Genomic DNA, 16,548 nt, shown 5'->3' with positions numbered 1-16,548 from the left:
GCACTTTTGTTCCTTTTTATTGCTTCCCACAAACTAGGCCACTTTAAACAACTTTAAAATCTGTTGTAATTTCCTAAAAGTAAAGTCATGCCAATTTTGCAATAAAGTTGTGCCCCATAAACAGAACAACCACTGTTATTTGGTTCGACTATGGCATAAAAACATGACCATAAAAACAGATATTCACTTTGGAAAGGGATTGGGAAATTTACATTTAAATAAATTACAGACTTTGTGTTTGTTTATTATTAAAATTAGATATACCTTTCAGCATTACCAACACGGCCCACGAAGACTTATTGAAGAAAGAAACGAGCTTGGAGAGGGGCCCCTTTAAAAAAAATGTAGAGGCTTTCTCTGCACACCGCAGGACAGCTGAATGGGCTGCGCATTTCCGTACACAGAACGTCGCTAATGTGCGACAGCGGTTTCCAGATATTTGGAGTTGGTTTCGACTGCTCTGTTACCACGTAGGGGAGGACGAAGAAACCGAAACTTACTGATGCCTAAAGTCAGCTGAATCGAAACAAACAACGGATATACCCGGAGAAGGAAGATGGAAGTGGGGACGGGAGCAGTACTGTGAGCTTTGTGTGCTCTCACCGGGATTTTATTACATTTGCCGAGTCATTAATGATGGCAACTAAAAACTACGTAGCTGAACTAAACGAGTATGCGCAGAGAAATCGCTTGAAGCTGAAGTATGAGTACCTTGGCTCTGACGGCCCAGACCATAATAAAGTGTGAGTACATTTGTAGTACCTGAGAGCTTTGAGCATTATAATATATCGACGATAATAGAAGTATTGGGTGAGATGAGTGTTTGATAGCACGGTAAGTCAAAGCTAATCAGTACAGTTTAAGAAGAGGCCTTATGTATCTTATCAGAAAAATGCACAAGTAATGATGGTGACAGCAAATACAGACTGGTGTAGTCGTAAGCCTTTATTACCTTGCAGTTATATTTTAAATCAATTTTAATCTGTCTTTTAATTACAGGAAATGATAGCTCTTAGGCCCAAAGGCTCTATAATGGCGCTATGCTTTGCCAAATCTTTATTTCTAACAAGTTGAATAGTCAGGTTATTATAAAGAGCCCAGCAAAGCACTGGAAACCCGTTTTAAAACTGCACCTGCTTGTCTGTTGCTGTATATATAGGATGTCTTACTGTATATATATATATTGCATATAGACGCAATTTACATCTCAAGTTTCATCATAAAGAAATATTGCCTCCCAGAGGTTAAAAGTGGAAGGAGAAAATTCAAGTTATTTCTTGCAACCTAACCCTAAAAGGTCATTTCCTCTACAGATTTAGCCAGAAGGCGATCATAGATGGTAAAGACTACCCCAAAGGTGTGGGGAAGACCAAAAAAGATGCAAAGCTTAAAGCAGCTGAAAATGCTCTGAGGTGCCTGCTGGATGGTAAATGTCAGGACTTGGTAAGTTTATTTAACTTTAGCATGTTGGAGAAAAATAAGTGGTGCATGTACCCATGGTATTTGTTTGTTTTTTAACCTTAACAGACAGAAAATGCAGCAGAAGCTTCTACACCAGCTGAGACAGATATCAACTTCATATGCTGGCTCAATGAATATGGCCAGAGAAACAGGTTGACTATAAAGCCTATGGAGACAGCAAGACCTGGACCAAATAATGCTATCCCGTAAGCCTCCTGACTGTTTCGCAATTATAGCTGTTTTGTCATCATGTAAAATAGATTCAATAAATGTTATTTTATGGCATTAGGTGGTGTAGCTTCATGGTTGGTGATAAGGAGTACCCAGCAGTCTCTGGGAAAACAGCAAGAGAAGCTAAGGAGGAAGCAGCCAAGCTTGTATATGACATAATAAATGGCAACAAAACTACAGATGTAAGTTATAGTTCAGTCCATGCCATTCTAGCTTGATCATAATCCTAAAACATAAACATTTTAATATAACCACATTAAAATTGTACTTTTTATATTTTTCAAGACTGCAGATGAGAATCACAGCGATGGATCAGGTCAACAAAGTGAGGACTTGAGTGAGAATGTTTTTGATCTGCGGTGAGTAATTAACAATGGTGATGTATTGTTTAATCGTGGCATCTGCATCATAGTAAAGTTTCTTACTGCTTGTTGTTTACAGTACTACAACAAAAAACCTGACCGTGAACTCTAAAGACCCCAGTTTAATGGAGACAAATTACATAGGACTTGTCAATGACTACTGTCAGCGAGAAAACTGCTCCTATACATTTGTTGATGACAAAATATGTGGCACACCTGATAAACGTCAGTGAGTATGCCCGACGTGCTGGACTCTGAATACACACTGCAGACACTGGATGCTCATGACTGATGTTCAGTAAACTGTTAATGTACTGTTCAACTTCTTTGCATCTCAGATTTTTCTACAAATTACGGATTAACAACAAGCAATATCCTGTGGGGAAGGGGAAGAGTATTAAAGAAGCCAAACAAAGTGCAGCGCGACAGGCTTGGTTTGTTCTTCAGGAGCAGTCAAGCAAGGTGCTTATATTTTTATCTTTACTTTTTCTCATCAGATATAGTTGATTAAAGGTTCCAACAGACAATCTGTTCTTTAAAAGTAATTAAAAGGACCAGCTTGGAAGGATAAACTTACTGATATTACTAGATGTGGTTGTATGCCCTAGTTCTTAAAGAGTATACAGCTGATCAGAGCAAATTTTATCCTTTTAATCGATGTATGCTTTTTATTCTTTAAGGAGGATGCCAAAGACAAGAACGTGGGAAATGGCCAGAACGAGATGCCAGCTGTATCACGGTATTTTAAATAAGGAAAAAGAAACAGTATTAAGAAACTGCTATTCCAATTTAACTCATGTTTTTGTTGTATTATGTCCTGAGAGAAAGGTTTAAATCTCTAATCTAAAATTTAGACTATGGTCTTAAATCTCCCTCGCTGCTCCATGATAGACAGAATCAAGCATTCTGAGGATGCATCTATATACTGTAAATCAAATCCCCATAATCAAGTACAAACATAAAGGTGAAAACAACAAGTCTATTTCTGGCCTCAAAAGATTAATAGGACTTTATTTAAAGTAAAAACAGAGTTTCAAATTTAATGTTTTCACCAGTTGCTGAATATGAGGTGTAAAAGAGTCATCAATTGTAATTCCTAAGTATTTATATTGAGATACTTACTCAGTCTCAGAGCACTGAACTCTGTACAGTTCTTGCTGTAGTGATATTATAACCCAGATTGTTTATATATAAAATGAATAACAGTAGCACTTGAACCTTCCATCAGTTCTTTTGTTACATTAAGGGAGGTAGCAAGTGATTTATTCTATCCTTACACACTGATAGTTGCAAGATAAATAACTTTGAAACCATTCAACATTTTTTTCTAACAACCCTGCACTGACAAGTCTTTACTTTAAAATTTCATAATAAACGGTGTCAAATACCTCGTTTAGATCAATAAAAATAGCTTCACAATGTTGCCTGTTATGTACCAAAAAAGAAGTTTCAAATTAGCTGGACCTCTTGATTTCCTAGAATCTAAAAGTTTGAGGGTTTTGTGGACATCAGATGCTCGTTAAAGGAACCAAACATGTCAGCCTTGCCAGAAATGTGATGTTAGTCTTTGTCTATATGTGGGTGAGGTCTAGACCAGTCCTTCAAATTTTAAAAGGGTTATTGATATTATTTTAAATCTCCATTAGACAATGATCTGCTTTGGCTATTATTTTTTGTTTTTCAAGTTAACAGATCATGCAGGGAAATTAATTAAATTCAAGTCAGTGCCGTTTAAAAAATCCAGTTGATTTTTTTCAATGCTTTTGTTTTAAAACCACCAAAACAAAGGAAAAGAAGAAAATGAAAGTCTAATCTTAACTTGAATCCATAACAAAGGCCATTCAAGATAACCACTCATTCAAACCAGTTTGTAACTTGTTTTATTCATACAAAACTTTATGAATCTACAAAGAAAAATACATTTGAAAAAAGGGAAAAAAAACATATCAGCAAATAGCTAGTGGCGTTGCTCTCAGTAAGGATCAATATTATGTATATAATTAGTACCTCATCAAAAGAACAAATAGAAGAAGAAAAACAGAGCTCAGCTGATACCTGTAAATCTTAGCCTAATCACAGATGTTATCAGTATCTGCAGTTTTTCAAAAAACAAATTGGCCAATGAGAGTATCAGTTGGGCTCCAACATATTTGTTGTGAACATCTGCTTAGAAAAACTCTTGCGAGGTTATCAGTACCTCTCCCTGCCTTTTGTCCATTTTAATTTGCAATTCATTGACTGGGGTTCATTTGCAACTCACAGCAAACTTATAATTAAAGAAACTTTGCATAGGGATGAAAAACAAACTAATAAATCCCTCCTATGACTGACTATTTATTTTAAGAACTCTTAAACCTAGCTGGAAGGAAAACATAAGGAATAGATTACCATCACAAAGACTGATACAGAGCAACCTAAAGCTGGCTGACTAAAAGTGCTTTGCTCTCAGACTGACTTGTAGTAGTGAGTAGTTGAAAGGTTGATGTGCACTGGATCACAGTTTAAGGCATATATTTCTATTTGTGATGAGGACTAAGGACAAAGCACTTATTTTCCACAGTAAAACTGTCTCATGAAAAAGAAAAGTTAAAGACAGAGTTTTTCTAACCCCATCTTTGCACTAAATCATTCACTGAAAAGCTTTTATAATGCTATGATTATAATATAACTTGGATTAAAATAATTCAATCAATGAAAGATTTTAAAGATTTTTCTGGACACTTTCAACAATTTTAAAGCGATTTAGAGAGTTGCAGTCAGTTCCAGTTGAAGTCCCTCATGAGAAATATTTCCTGAAGACTGAATTTAGATTAGCACTTCATTAAAGAGGTTAGCACACCGTTGACAGCTGAGGGTGTTTTATACTAATCAACAACTAATGTAGATTTTTTTTAAACTATCAAAACCTGAAATTGCTTACTCAGAGAGAGGCAAAATTTACAAAGAATTTGTGTTTGACAAATATCGCAATCTCTATTGATAACACTATTGGTAATGGATTGGTTTAACAAGGTTTCAGGTTAAACATTAACATTTGCATCAGTAGAATGTGTCCACACATGAAGCACACTTATTTGGAACATAAGCTATGTACATTCAAGTGAATAAAGCATAGGCCTTATCTAGATTTAAAATCCAGAGGAGTGTTAAACCTTTCACTAAAATTGGGGCCAGTATTTGGTTTAACATTCCCAGAAATAACAAGTAACAGAGCAGTTGAGCACCTCTGCTTAAAAGATTTTCTAGGACATTATTTTTTATTATTTTAATCTATGATAAAATCATGGCATCTGTGTGAAAGAAAAGTAAAATTTTCCTGAAGGACCATGACACAAATCATATGGGTCAAGTCCACAGAGGAGAGTAGTATGGGGATAGGTAATAGAATAGACCTTTATTATCCCACGGATGATAAATTTGGGTGTTACACAGCTTTTATAGCAGGGGGAAATATAAAATATAAAAGGAAGACACAAAGTGGTCCTATATACATAATCAACTGAAGATCGTATATAATGTACAGAAATATATATAGAAAAAACTGGACGGAGATATGTATAAAATGTGCAATGAACAAACAAGCTGATGAGTAAGATAATCAAAAGGATGTTAAACTGTGTTATAGAGTCTGACAGCTGCTGGTAAGAATGACCTGCGGTAGCACTCATTCCTACACTGTGGGTGTAAAAGTCTACTGCTGAATGACTCAATGGTCTGAGTCCCATTAGCTGTACATGATCCATTTCATACGGTATTACAATTTAAGAGCACTGAAAAGGAGTCTCAGCCTTTGTGATGGCGTTAACTACAGATCCACAAAAGTAGCAAACGCAGGACGGAAAGGAGCAATATCATTTAAGTATTCTTTCGTGTTGGGTTTTGGGCCCGTCAGGCATTTTGCCAGTCCAATTCCAGAAGGTGAGGAGGCATCATGGCCAAAAAGTCACTGTTGCACAGACTCCTGTGGTCATTTATGCAAGTCCACCTTTTTTGAATGAGAAAGGAGGATTTATCCTTCCTTTAGAAGGAAACATCCGAATTGGAAACAGTTGTTTCTTATGGAGCTACAGCTTGACATAGCTTGAGGTCAACTTGGAGAACTTTTTAGCTTCAGCAGCAATCTAATGACCACAGTCTAATTATCAGTTCAATGCAGGATTTTTAATTATTAGTCAAGGGTAAGTGTCAAGTAACTGTGCCGTGCAGAAAAACCTGCCAAAATCACTGGTAGTTTTCAGAAACATCTAAATCAGTCAACACACACACAGACATGCTGCCATCTAGGATTTTGACTTCTGAAGTTTATAAGAGCTTTCTGTATTTGATCATTACATTACATTGTTGCATAAATGTGTTGTTGCTGTCCACAGGTTTATTTCAGAATTTGAACCCTTGGAGCATCTTGGTAAGGGGGCCTTTGGTTCTGTTTACAAAGTAAGACATAAACAGTTGAAGAAAGAATATGCTGTGAAGGTCGGCTGCTATAAAGAGTTAAGTATGCCACAGTAGGATTCCAGCATTCAGTGTTATATGTACAGTACTTGTGCACTTTCTGTACTGACACTTTTCTTATTGTGTTTCAGAAAATCTCTTCGAGAGGTGAGAACATTATCAGACCTCTTCCACCGTAACATTGTTAGATATTACACGTTCTGGATGCAGGATACTGGATACGAGTGGGACCTTAGAGACAGTTATGACAGTTACGCCTCTTCACAGTGAGTCCTGTGGACGTACTTTTATATATTAACTTTTTGTTAAAAGGTTAAAGTTAAATATTTACATCACTTTTTCCTTTTTTTTTTTTTTTACATTTTTAGCACTGCAGATAACCCCGAGACAAAGTTCCTGTATATTCAGATGGAGTTATGTGCCAAAAACACACTGAGAGACTGGATTGATGAGAAGAATAAAGAGAGTGAACAAGACTCCAAGCGAAGAGAAGAAAGTCTGAGAATTGCTCAAGAAATAGTTTGTGGAGTCGAGTATATTCACTCCAAGAACCACATCCACAGAGACCTTAAGGTGAGACAATGCAGCAAATTTCAAGACAAAATAAAATTGTTCTGCTGAAATTAGAAGGCACTTCAAGTGTGTGACCCCTTAATGTGTCCTCTGGTTTACTATGACAAGGGTCTTTAGGCGCCCTGAGACACATAACAGACTTTTGTTGACTATTTTTAAATCTGCTTTTAGGGCATTCATGAAACTATCAAACAATAGATTGTGCAACATCATTGCTGATTTTTTGGTCCCTAGAAATGATCAAATAAATAAACATAAATATACCTCTTTGATAATTTTGCTCAAACATACCTCATGTTTTCCTTTTGAATGCAAAGCCTGCAAACATCATGTTTGGAGTGGAAGGAGAAGTGAAGATTGGGGACTTTGGTCTGGTCACCAGTGATGATGATGATGAAGAGAGAACAGTGTGCAAAGGAACTCCTTCTTACATGGCTCCTGAACAAGTGAGATGGTCTATACTGACAATAATGTTTACTTCTTGTGTTTCATTGGTTAATAAATAGGATTTTATAAATGGCCTAAGTACTACATGTGAGCCTTTCACACTTAAAGCTCAGTCTCACCTCTCTTTAGTGGTGAGAGCTGTAAAATCATCAGCTTTTGTTCCCGCAGAATTTTATTTGACCCTCACATTTAAGCAATAAAACTGAAAGACAAAAAGATTTTTTGAATTCAAGCATAACTGTAACATTTAGCACAATGATTGAGAAAAATATGACATCAGATACATCAGATGCATTTGTCCTTTGTCTGTTTGTCTATCACAGAAGACTGAGAGGAAGTACGACAGAAAAGTGGACATGTTTGCTTTGGGGCTGATATTCTTTGAACTCCTTTGGAAACTTTCTACTTACTCTGAAAGAGCAAAGGTGAGATTCACTGCAGTCATTTTAACCATTGTGCATATGCATGGAGTTATTATATACCAATAACTAGGCACCTGTAGCTGGTTTCTTCTGGCAAAGCTTTTTTGTGTGTTCTAAATATTTTCATTCTTCAAACAAGTGTAATTGGAACAATTATTGTATAAACTAACACCCTCTTCGTTCTTTAATCACTTCATTAACACCAGATTTGGCCTGGCGTCAGAAGGCAGAGGTTCCCCGAAGAGTTTTCAGTGACTTTTACCAAAGAGGTAAATTACCATATTCATACTGTGCTTAAGTTTTCACAGGATGGTCATCAGCAGAATAGTGATAAAACTTACATTAAGTGGTTTACTCAGTTATAAAAGGTCCTCTTTGATTGCTGAGTTGTCTGGACACAACATATACATTTTTTAAATATATTTATTATTTATCAGAGGTTTCACTGCACAAGACATTACACATATACTGTATTTTTTCTTGTTTTTAAACAGAAGCAAATTATTAACTCATTGCTGTCTGAGAAACCAGAAGACCGACCTGATGCCAGTGCCGTGAAGGCAGAGCTTGAAGAGTGGACTCAGATATTCAACTCACACAAAGCATCTTGCCAGGAAAATCAAACTGTCTGATAGTCACAAGAGAAAAGTTACAAAAGTCACAGAAGCCTTTGCAAATCTGTCTTGTTGCATCTGCTTAATGAAATGATTTGATGTACCGTGTAATATTATGTTGGGTAACTGTTAACGTGCAAAGTTAATATATGGAAGAGGCCACATCATGAATCCCAGCTATTTCAGGGAAGTTTGTATTGGATTTGGAAATGAAACATGAAATCATGATTTTAAAATCTAACTATTCAAATCAGTTTCCCGGTGTAGGTCGTCACTTTGTAACTGTTGTTAACCTGCTGCTGTCCTGAGGAGGAGGAACTGTGATGCTACGTGTACTTCTGATACATTCATGTTGAATGTCAGAGATAAAAAAGCACACTCCATGTGGCTCAATTTTAGAAACTTTCCTAAATGTTTTCACTCATTTTTAACCCATGAAATACAGTTTAACTTTTTTTTTTCTTCCATTTTTTCTTTTGTTCATTTTAATCTGATTGATTGCAATATCAGTCAGCTACATGTGACTTGGAACAGCAGGAGAAAGGTCATTAATACTGTACTAGAGTGTTGAAATAATAAAAGGTGTATAAGAAACTGAACTAGTAAATGTCTCTCATTTAACTCTGTGACTTTTCTTGCAGAAACACTTGGTATATAATAATTACCAAAGATTTTCATTTTTGGTATTTAAATAATGAGCAGCAAGAATCAACACTATCCACACTCCATTGCAGTGTTATTTTAATTCAGCCACACTGGAGGGTTTTTGACTATGAAGAGCTTGTTTAAGGTTGTACCACAGCATCTCAATCTGATTAAAGTCTGGACTTTGACTGGGACATAATAAAACTTTCCTGTTGTTATTTTATAAGCATTCAGAGGTGGATTTACTGGTGTGTTTTGGATGTGCTTGAGTTTTGGGGCACAAACTAATGGGGGATATTCTCCTTTACTGACAGAGAGCAGAATTCATGGTTCCATCAATAACAGTAAGTCGTCCTGGAGCAGCAGAGCTGCCCCAGACCATCACACGACCACCCAGGGATGGATCTAAAGAAGGAAATCAAATGGGGGTGGCAAAGTTAAAGCCATTTTTTTTAAACACATATGCAAGTGGTTACATATGGTTAAAATGATTCAAATGCAGTAAGTATACACATTTTTCATATAAATATTGTCTATAACTTAATTATTTAGCCCACATAATTAAACATTTTAGTTACATAAAACATGCGAATTTTGATTTTATGTACTGTAGCCTGTATAATAAATAAGTATGTAGCCCAATAAGTATACAATCCAGAAAGCTACACAACATGGGTGGTTCATTTATAAACACGAGTCTAACTTAAGTTTCACACTTTTTTTGTTAGCAAAAATCTAATTGTTACATGCTTAAATTTACACAAAATGTCAGGAATCTGCACTGGCATGAACAAAAATGTAAACCTAATTTTTCATGATTTGTTGGGTTCACCCTCTGAGGTCCAAAACATAAATGGCCATTTTGGACTCCTTTTGATTTTACATTTGTATTTCACCTTCAAATTGTTTTATTTATTTATTTTTTCCTCACCTTGCTTTGTGTCATTCTTTTCAGCACAACCTCACGAGTCTGAATTTTGCTTTTTGCTATGTCAGCTTAAATCAGTCATGTGATTTGGAGGTGCGGCACACAGAGGGTTAATAAAACCTTCATTCTATTTCTGGAGTTTAACAACAAACATTTTTCCACCAACACAAAAGTGGTGTTTTTGTTATGTTTTGTAATGTATATATTGTTTATCATGACTCTGGTTTTACGTGGCCTATCAGCACAATTTAAAAACTGGTATATGTCACCTTGTTACCTTGTCATCTGAAGACTACTTTATTCTTCCTCAGTCAAACAGCAGTCAACAGAGGAGGAGGATAGCGGATATATTGTACAACAGATGTTAAAGATCGAATTGACAGGCAGGAGGAAAACAGGAAGACCATAGAGAAGATTCATGGATGTAGTGAGGGGCGACATGCAGAGGGTTGGTGTGATAGAAGAAGATGTTTCTGACAGGGGAAGATGGAGGCAGCTGATCTACTGTAGTGACCCCTAAAGGGCAACCAAAAGAAAAAAAACATTTATGCAATCGAGATTCAGTTTTTCACACAACTAGATATATTGCTTCCCAAAGGCTGAAAATTGCAGAGGAACACCTCTGGGACATTATGTTTCAGTCGATCTGTTACCACCAGGTTGCGCCTCAAACTGTCCAGGAGCTCAGAGATCTGGTGACCTAGTCCACCTGTGAAAAGAGAACCAGGAGGACACCAGCCGTTTTATCATTAGGAGCATGATGTTGTTCGTGCATAAAAGCATGTGGGGGCCATACAAACTACTGAGTTCCATTTTGAGTTGCTGCAGTGAAATTTCAGCAAGTTCACTGGCGTGCTGCATTGTTTTTTTCACTTTAATTTTCTGCATATCTATGAATTCAGCTCTCTGTAGGTTGATAAATTTTTTTTCATCAAATGATGTGGCATCCTCTCGTTCTTAACACCTTGCCCAGTCCACATCAGTATAAATATGCAGCATGTTTTTTCCCTTTGAGACCTGATGTGTTTTCAATTGTTCCTTTAATTTTTTTTGAGCAGTATATAACAAAAATCTCATGTCTTTACAGGTTCAGTGGGAGAGTATCCATAGATGGTAAAGCCTACCCCAGTGGTGAGGGGAAGACCAAGACGGAAGCAAAGAAAAATGCAGCAAAAAATGCTCTGCAAAGCCTGTCTCAGCTTGGTCATCAGGACTCGGTGGAATCTGTAAGATAATGTTTGATTTTGGTTGAGAGAAATGAAAAACCAACCTGGGGCAATTGTCTCTCTGATGTATTTCTTGGTATCTTGACAGAGAAACAATGCAGCAGAAGCTTCAGATCAGACGGTTCTTAGCTTTACAGAGACAAATTTCATAGGCCTTGTCAACCACTACTGTCAGAAAACCAAACGCTCCCACTGATATGTTGAAGTGGGGAGAGATGGCCCCTCTCACAAACCTCTGTGAGTATACCACAAACTCTGTAATTTGAATTGATCCTTCAGACACCAACTCCTGACTGATGTTCAACAATATTAAACTCAATGTAATGATCTAAAACATTTCCATTTTTTCACAACACAGTTTTTCCTACAAATTAATAATTGACAACAAGGACTATCCTGTGGGTGAAGGGAAGAGCATCATGGAAGCCCAACAGAAAGCAGCAGAGTTAGCCTGCTCTGCTCTTCAGGAACAGTCAGACTGGGACAGCAAGGTATTTAACATGTTCTGCTGCCTTGATTTCAACAAGCAAAAACATGAGAGTGGTAGATTGTTTAAAGACAATATATAAATATAAATATTTAAAAATATAAAATATAAAATATGAAACAATATAAACAGTAGTGACATTTTAATCAAATGCTTCCCTTTGGGTGAAATATGCATAAAATTAATGATGTTTATTGTTTTCTGTGTGTTTTAGGTGTCCATCAGGCCAACAGCATCAGAAGATAGTGCTTCACTTGTATCGTTGGCACCATTAGTTATACAGTAAGGCACTCACTGACACCACAACAGCATTATAACTATATAATAACGCTTTCAGTAGTGTGTACAGTGCAGGCTGTACAGTAAATGTATATATCATCTTTTTCTAGGGACAACAGTGAATCATCATCACAATACACTGCAAGTAACTCATCAAACCCTTCTACGTCCCAGGTCTGTCCTATCATAATGAAAATAATAATAATAACAATAATCATCATCATCATCATCATCATAACAATAAAAACAAATGTTTTTAAAAAGAATAATAAACTCTTTGGTAAATATTCAGGTAATGCAAAGTACACTTTGCGATTGTGCATCTAGAAGATATTATTGGCAACTCTGACTTACAACAGTAAACAGCAGTAGGAGCAGAACCATGTTTGTGTTTTACCGTGATGACAAATTTTGCTGTAACAACAAATACTTATTTATGCATTTTAGGCATCCTTTATATCACCTGAGTCTGAGACTGGCACATCTGTCAGGTACTCAACAAGAACTTCATTTTAAACCTCTTTAATAAAAGAGGACCACAGAGGTTTATGACTAAGAACATAGCATGCTAACGATGTCCCTCTTCTTTTCCCTAAGGGAGTCCATTGAGTCCTCATCGTAGGGCCCGACTACAGATAGAAGTGAATCAATAATGTTCCAACACTCATCAAACCCATCCACAGACCAGGTTTGTCATTACTCATAACATTTAGTAAAAATACTGACACTTTTTATTTATTTTTATTTTTTTATATATATGTGTAAAATTAGTGTACCGTAAACTTATTGGTCGGTCGTTTATATATCAAAGTACACAAAAAAGTTACAGGACATGGCTTGCACACTTTTTTATTCCAGCAGGTTTTAAGTCAATCTAAGCCCTTATTGTACTTTAGTCAAGTAGTTTCATGTTCATTTGTTTTCATTGTTTCTGCTTTTCAATTGTCAGCCTGATAATATCATGTTTGGACAAGAAAAAGTGGTTAAGATTGGAGACTTTGGTCTCGTCATCGGTGAAAATGATTCCAATGATGAAAACCTGATGCAGAGAACAATGGATACAGGAACCAGACCTTACATGGCACCTGAACAAGTGAGATGTAGCATTTGTCTGTTCTGCATTGTGCCATTCATGTGTTTGAATGTTGTTGTTTTACAAGCTTTGATAGTAATCACTATGTTTGCTTCTCTTAAATCTGCCCCCCACACACGTCTAGTGACCAGTCTTGCTCTTTTAATCATATTCTTTTTCTCCCTTCTTGATTAATGTTATTATTTCAGTGGTAATAGCAGCAGATTGCATATAATAGGGCAGTTAAAATTCATTGCCAGTGCGAGAATTATTATTTTAATTTACCTTTTACTTTTTGATCACAGAGGAACAGGACAAACTATGATCAGAAGGTAGATGTATTTGCTTTGGGGCTGATATTCTTTGAACTACTTTGGAAGCTTTCCACAGGCATGGAGAGAGCAAAGGTGAGTCAGTTTCATAAACACAGGTTACAACAAAGTTTAATTTTATTTAAAAAATTTGTGACACAACTATGTTGTCATATTGCCTGGCCTGTGTTTATACTAGCTGATTTCTTTTGATAGTATAAAACAAAGAGCTTGTTAACAAGCAGATTATTTGGAACGCTTAATAGATTGTAGTTCAAAGTTTGTATTATAGACTAACATCCTCTTTTTTTCCTCTTATCACTGCACGAATACCAGATTTGGGAAGACATCAGAAGCCAGAAATTCCCCAAAGAGTTCTCTGTGATCTTTCCCCAAGAGGTAGATTATTAAAACTCTAACTATACTAAAATCTTTTTCAAAGGATGGTCCCCAACAGAGGAACAGTAAAGGATTCATGAATAGATGTCCTAAGTTTAGAAAGTTTTAGAAAATTAGTCGGTGGTCTGAACAAAACGTATCTCAGTCATATTGTTGTTTCTTACAGATGAAAATAATTCGGTCAATGCTGTGTGTAAATCCAGAAGACCGGCCTGAAGCAAAACAGCTGAAGGCAGAGCTGGAGAAGTGCACTCAGACATCAAGTGTTAAGAAAAACATGCATCAGGAAAATCGAACTGTCTGAATTACAGATGGAGAGCTTCTGGAGAGCTTAGTCTTCTCATGTGTGTTTATAATGTTTAACATTTATAATGACGCGGTTTATGTGCTAATGTGGTGGGGCTTAAGGCATTGTGAGCAATCAAGGGCAGTTTTTTAAATTGAATGAAGCATGAACTCAAACTGTATCATGATTTTAGAAAAGAACTATTTAGTCAAATCAGCCTCTTTGTGTAGGTGATTTGTAACTGTTGACCAGTGCATTCTTGAACGAGCTGGAGCATTATGCTGAATTACTATAATGGAAAGCACGCCATATGTGGGAGAACCTTGAAAACACTCCTTAACCTTTTTGACTTGATTCACACTCGATATGATTTGTTAACTTTTTCTTTTCTTTTTTTCATTTTAACTGTGATATTAATCAGAAACATGTGACATGTAATCATGGGAGAAGGGTCCTTAATATTGTATTCAGAGGGGATGGTACATTGGTGGCGCGGGGGGTGGCTTACTGGGCTTAAGCCCGGGTTGTTTTTTCAGAAGCCCGGGGTCTTTTGGAGTGTAATTTTTTTTCATAGTTAGATCCCTGACTGACAACTGTTTAAAACAAAAACTACACACAATATTCGAAGCACATAGCGCACTGTGGGAATTTACAACTGTGCATAAATTCCCCCTAATTTTTATAGGATCCGAGCTCAGTGGCTAGGCGAGGGGAGAGAAGCTGCTGCCTGCGAGTTTCCTGTAGAAGAAGTGCAGACAGGCAGACAGAGGAGAGCTTAAGTTTGAGCAGGTACCAAAGCAAATCATTGGTACTGTACAAATAATGTAAATACGACGGTGTATCGCAAAAGACTGATATCAAACTGATCACTTGACACATATTACGATACTTGCTCTTGGAGTGAATCAACAAATGGCGAAATGAAAAGCCGAACAACAACAATGCTGTTTCTTTAGGGAGTCTTAGCTTACATGTGTGTTTATTTCATATTTTCAGTTGTTACCCTCCACGGCTAATAAAGCACTCTAAATCGGTTTCAATTATGTACTGATGTACAACAATGGACACAAGGGGTTCTTTCAAAGAAAAAACTCAGGTAAAATGTTATTTTATATATTATACTTTGTATGTTGTTTAATATATTTCTATGCAAAACAAGAGAATTTTCAGTACACAGCAGTATATTCACAGTTGAAACCAGATATTTACATACACTTTTTTTTTTTTACTGTTACTGTTAAACATCAATTTAGAGTAAACTTTTTTGTTTTAGATAAATAAATATTGAAATATTAAGAATAAAGAGAGAGAGCTGTCTATTTTAATCACTTTCATCAAATTTAGGAGTACATATACACTAAGTTTATTGTTAGTTAATAAGAAAACTCCAGACGATTCCATTCTGAGCTGAAGAAGCTCCTGATAGGTTAGTAGAGTCCATGTGAGTAAACTGGTGGCACACCTGTGGATGCACATTAGGCAAAACACAGAGCCTGTTTCTTTGACATGGGAAAATCAAGAGATATCAACCAAAACACCAGGAAAAGAATTGTGGAGCTCCATAAATGTGGCTCAATTTCGAATACAATTTGGTCCATTTGCAATTAAAAAATACAGATAGTTTTACTTTACTCTTAAATTTAACAAATGTTTTTTTTATATTTATCAATCTAAAAAAATGAACATTTAGTCTGATTTGATGTTACAATTAAAATGTTTGTGTTTTTATCTGAAGAGTATGTAAATATATGGTTTCAACTGTATATTTGATGATGTTGGTGTTTGGCTTGATTGTCAGCACAAAGAGGGAGAGAGAGGAACAGAGAGGGAACAAGAGCAGGTGAGACAGACCTGTTAGTCAAATGGTTGTTTGCCAAAACTCATCAGAACATGCATCTAGCACCTAGTGTATCTTTTTAGGTTTGTTATTTTTCAAATTCTATATTTATTAAGTTATGCAGGCTTGTTTGCACAACAAGGCTAAATAATTATATACACTTTTGTGAATCTAAATAGTGTACTTTGGTAGAATTAAAAAATAAGTGTAGTGCAGGTCTATGATGATTTTTAGTGTTTTGATTCTGGTTCTGTCTTGGTTAAGTCCTAAAGTAGTCCTGTTTTAATTCCCGATCAGTTCTGGGTCTGGTTGAATTGGGGTTTAGTCCCTGTGTCTTGATACAGCCCTGATTTTGTTCTGCCTTGCTGCTTAATAAAAAAAAAAAAAAAGTTTAAGATGTCCTGCATATGTGATATATTTTGAACAAAACTGAAAACACAGCCTAATAAATCTGAACCCTGTGTCTTTTCAACCCAGAAATTGTCATAAATATATGAAACTCACACCAGTAGCTCA

General features: G+C 36.2%; 2 protein-coding genes across 2 annotated transcripts; both read left to right on the top strand.

Moving 5' to 3' along the window:
- The first annotated feature begins 387 nt into the window (after positions 1–387).
- Positions 388–9,156, top strand: LOC146374691 (interferon-induced, double-stranded RNA-activated protein kinase-like). Its single transcript, XM_084948650.1, has 15 exons — positions 388–743; positions 1,314–1,443; positions 1,528–1,667; positions 1,751–1,874; positions 1,978–2,051; positions 2,134–2,283; positions 2,393–2,516; positions 2,735–2,793; positions 6,425–6,544; positions 6,638–6,772; positions 6,875–7,079; positions 7,397–7,525; positions 7,850–7,951; positions 8,155–8,217; positions 8,443–9,156. Exons 1-15 carry the CDS (start codon positions 634–636, stop codon positions 8,578–8,580), a joined length of 1,803 nt encoding a protein of 600 aa, XP_084804776.1. The 5' UTR covers positions 388–633; the 3' UTR covers positions 8,581–9,156.
- Positions 9,157–12,645: 3,489 nt separating this feature from the next.
- Positions 12,646–16,504, top strand: LOC146374690 (eukaryotic translation initiation factor 2-alpha kinase 3-like). Its single transcript, XM_084948655.1, has 5 exons — positions 12,646–12,815; positions 13,077–13,220; positions 13,505–13,606; positions 13,847–13,909; positions 14,076–16,504. Exons 1-5 carry the CDS (start codon positions 12,780–12,782, stop codon positions 14,211–14,213), a joined length of 483 nt encoding a protein of 160 aa, XP_084804781.1. The 5' UTR covers positions 12,646–12,779; the 3' UTR covers positions 14,214–16,504.
- Positions 16,505–16,548: the final 44 nt, after the last annotated feature.

The sequence above is a fragment of the Perissodus microlepis genome, chromosome 13 (assembly GCF_051167445.1).
Source record: "Perissodus microlepis isolate ML-2025 ecotype Zambia chromosome 13, ASM5116744v1, whole genome shotgun sequence".
Lineage (NCBI taxonomy): Eukaryota > Metazoa > Chordata > Actinopteri > Cichliformes > Cichlidae > Perissodus > Perissodus microlepis.
The sequence above is the reverse complement of the archived record's forward strand: the minus strand, read 5'-3'. Positions and strand labels throughout refer to the sequence as shown.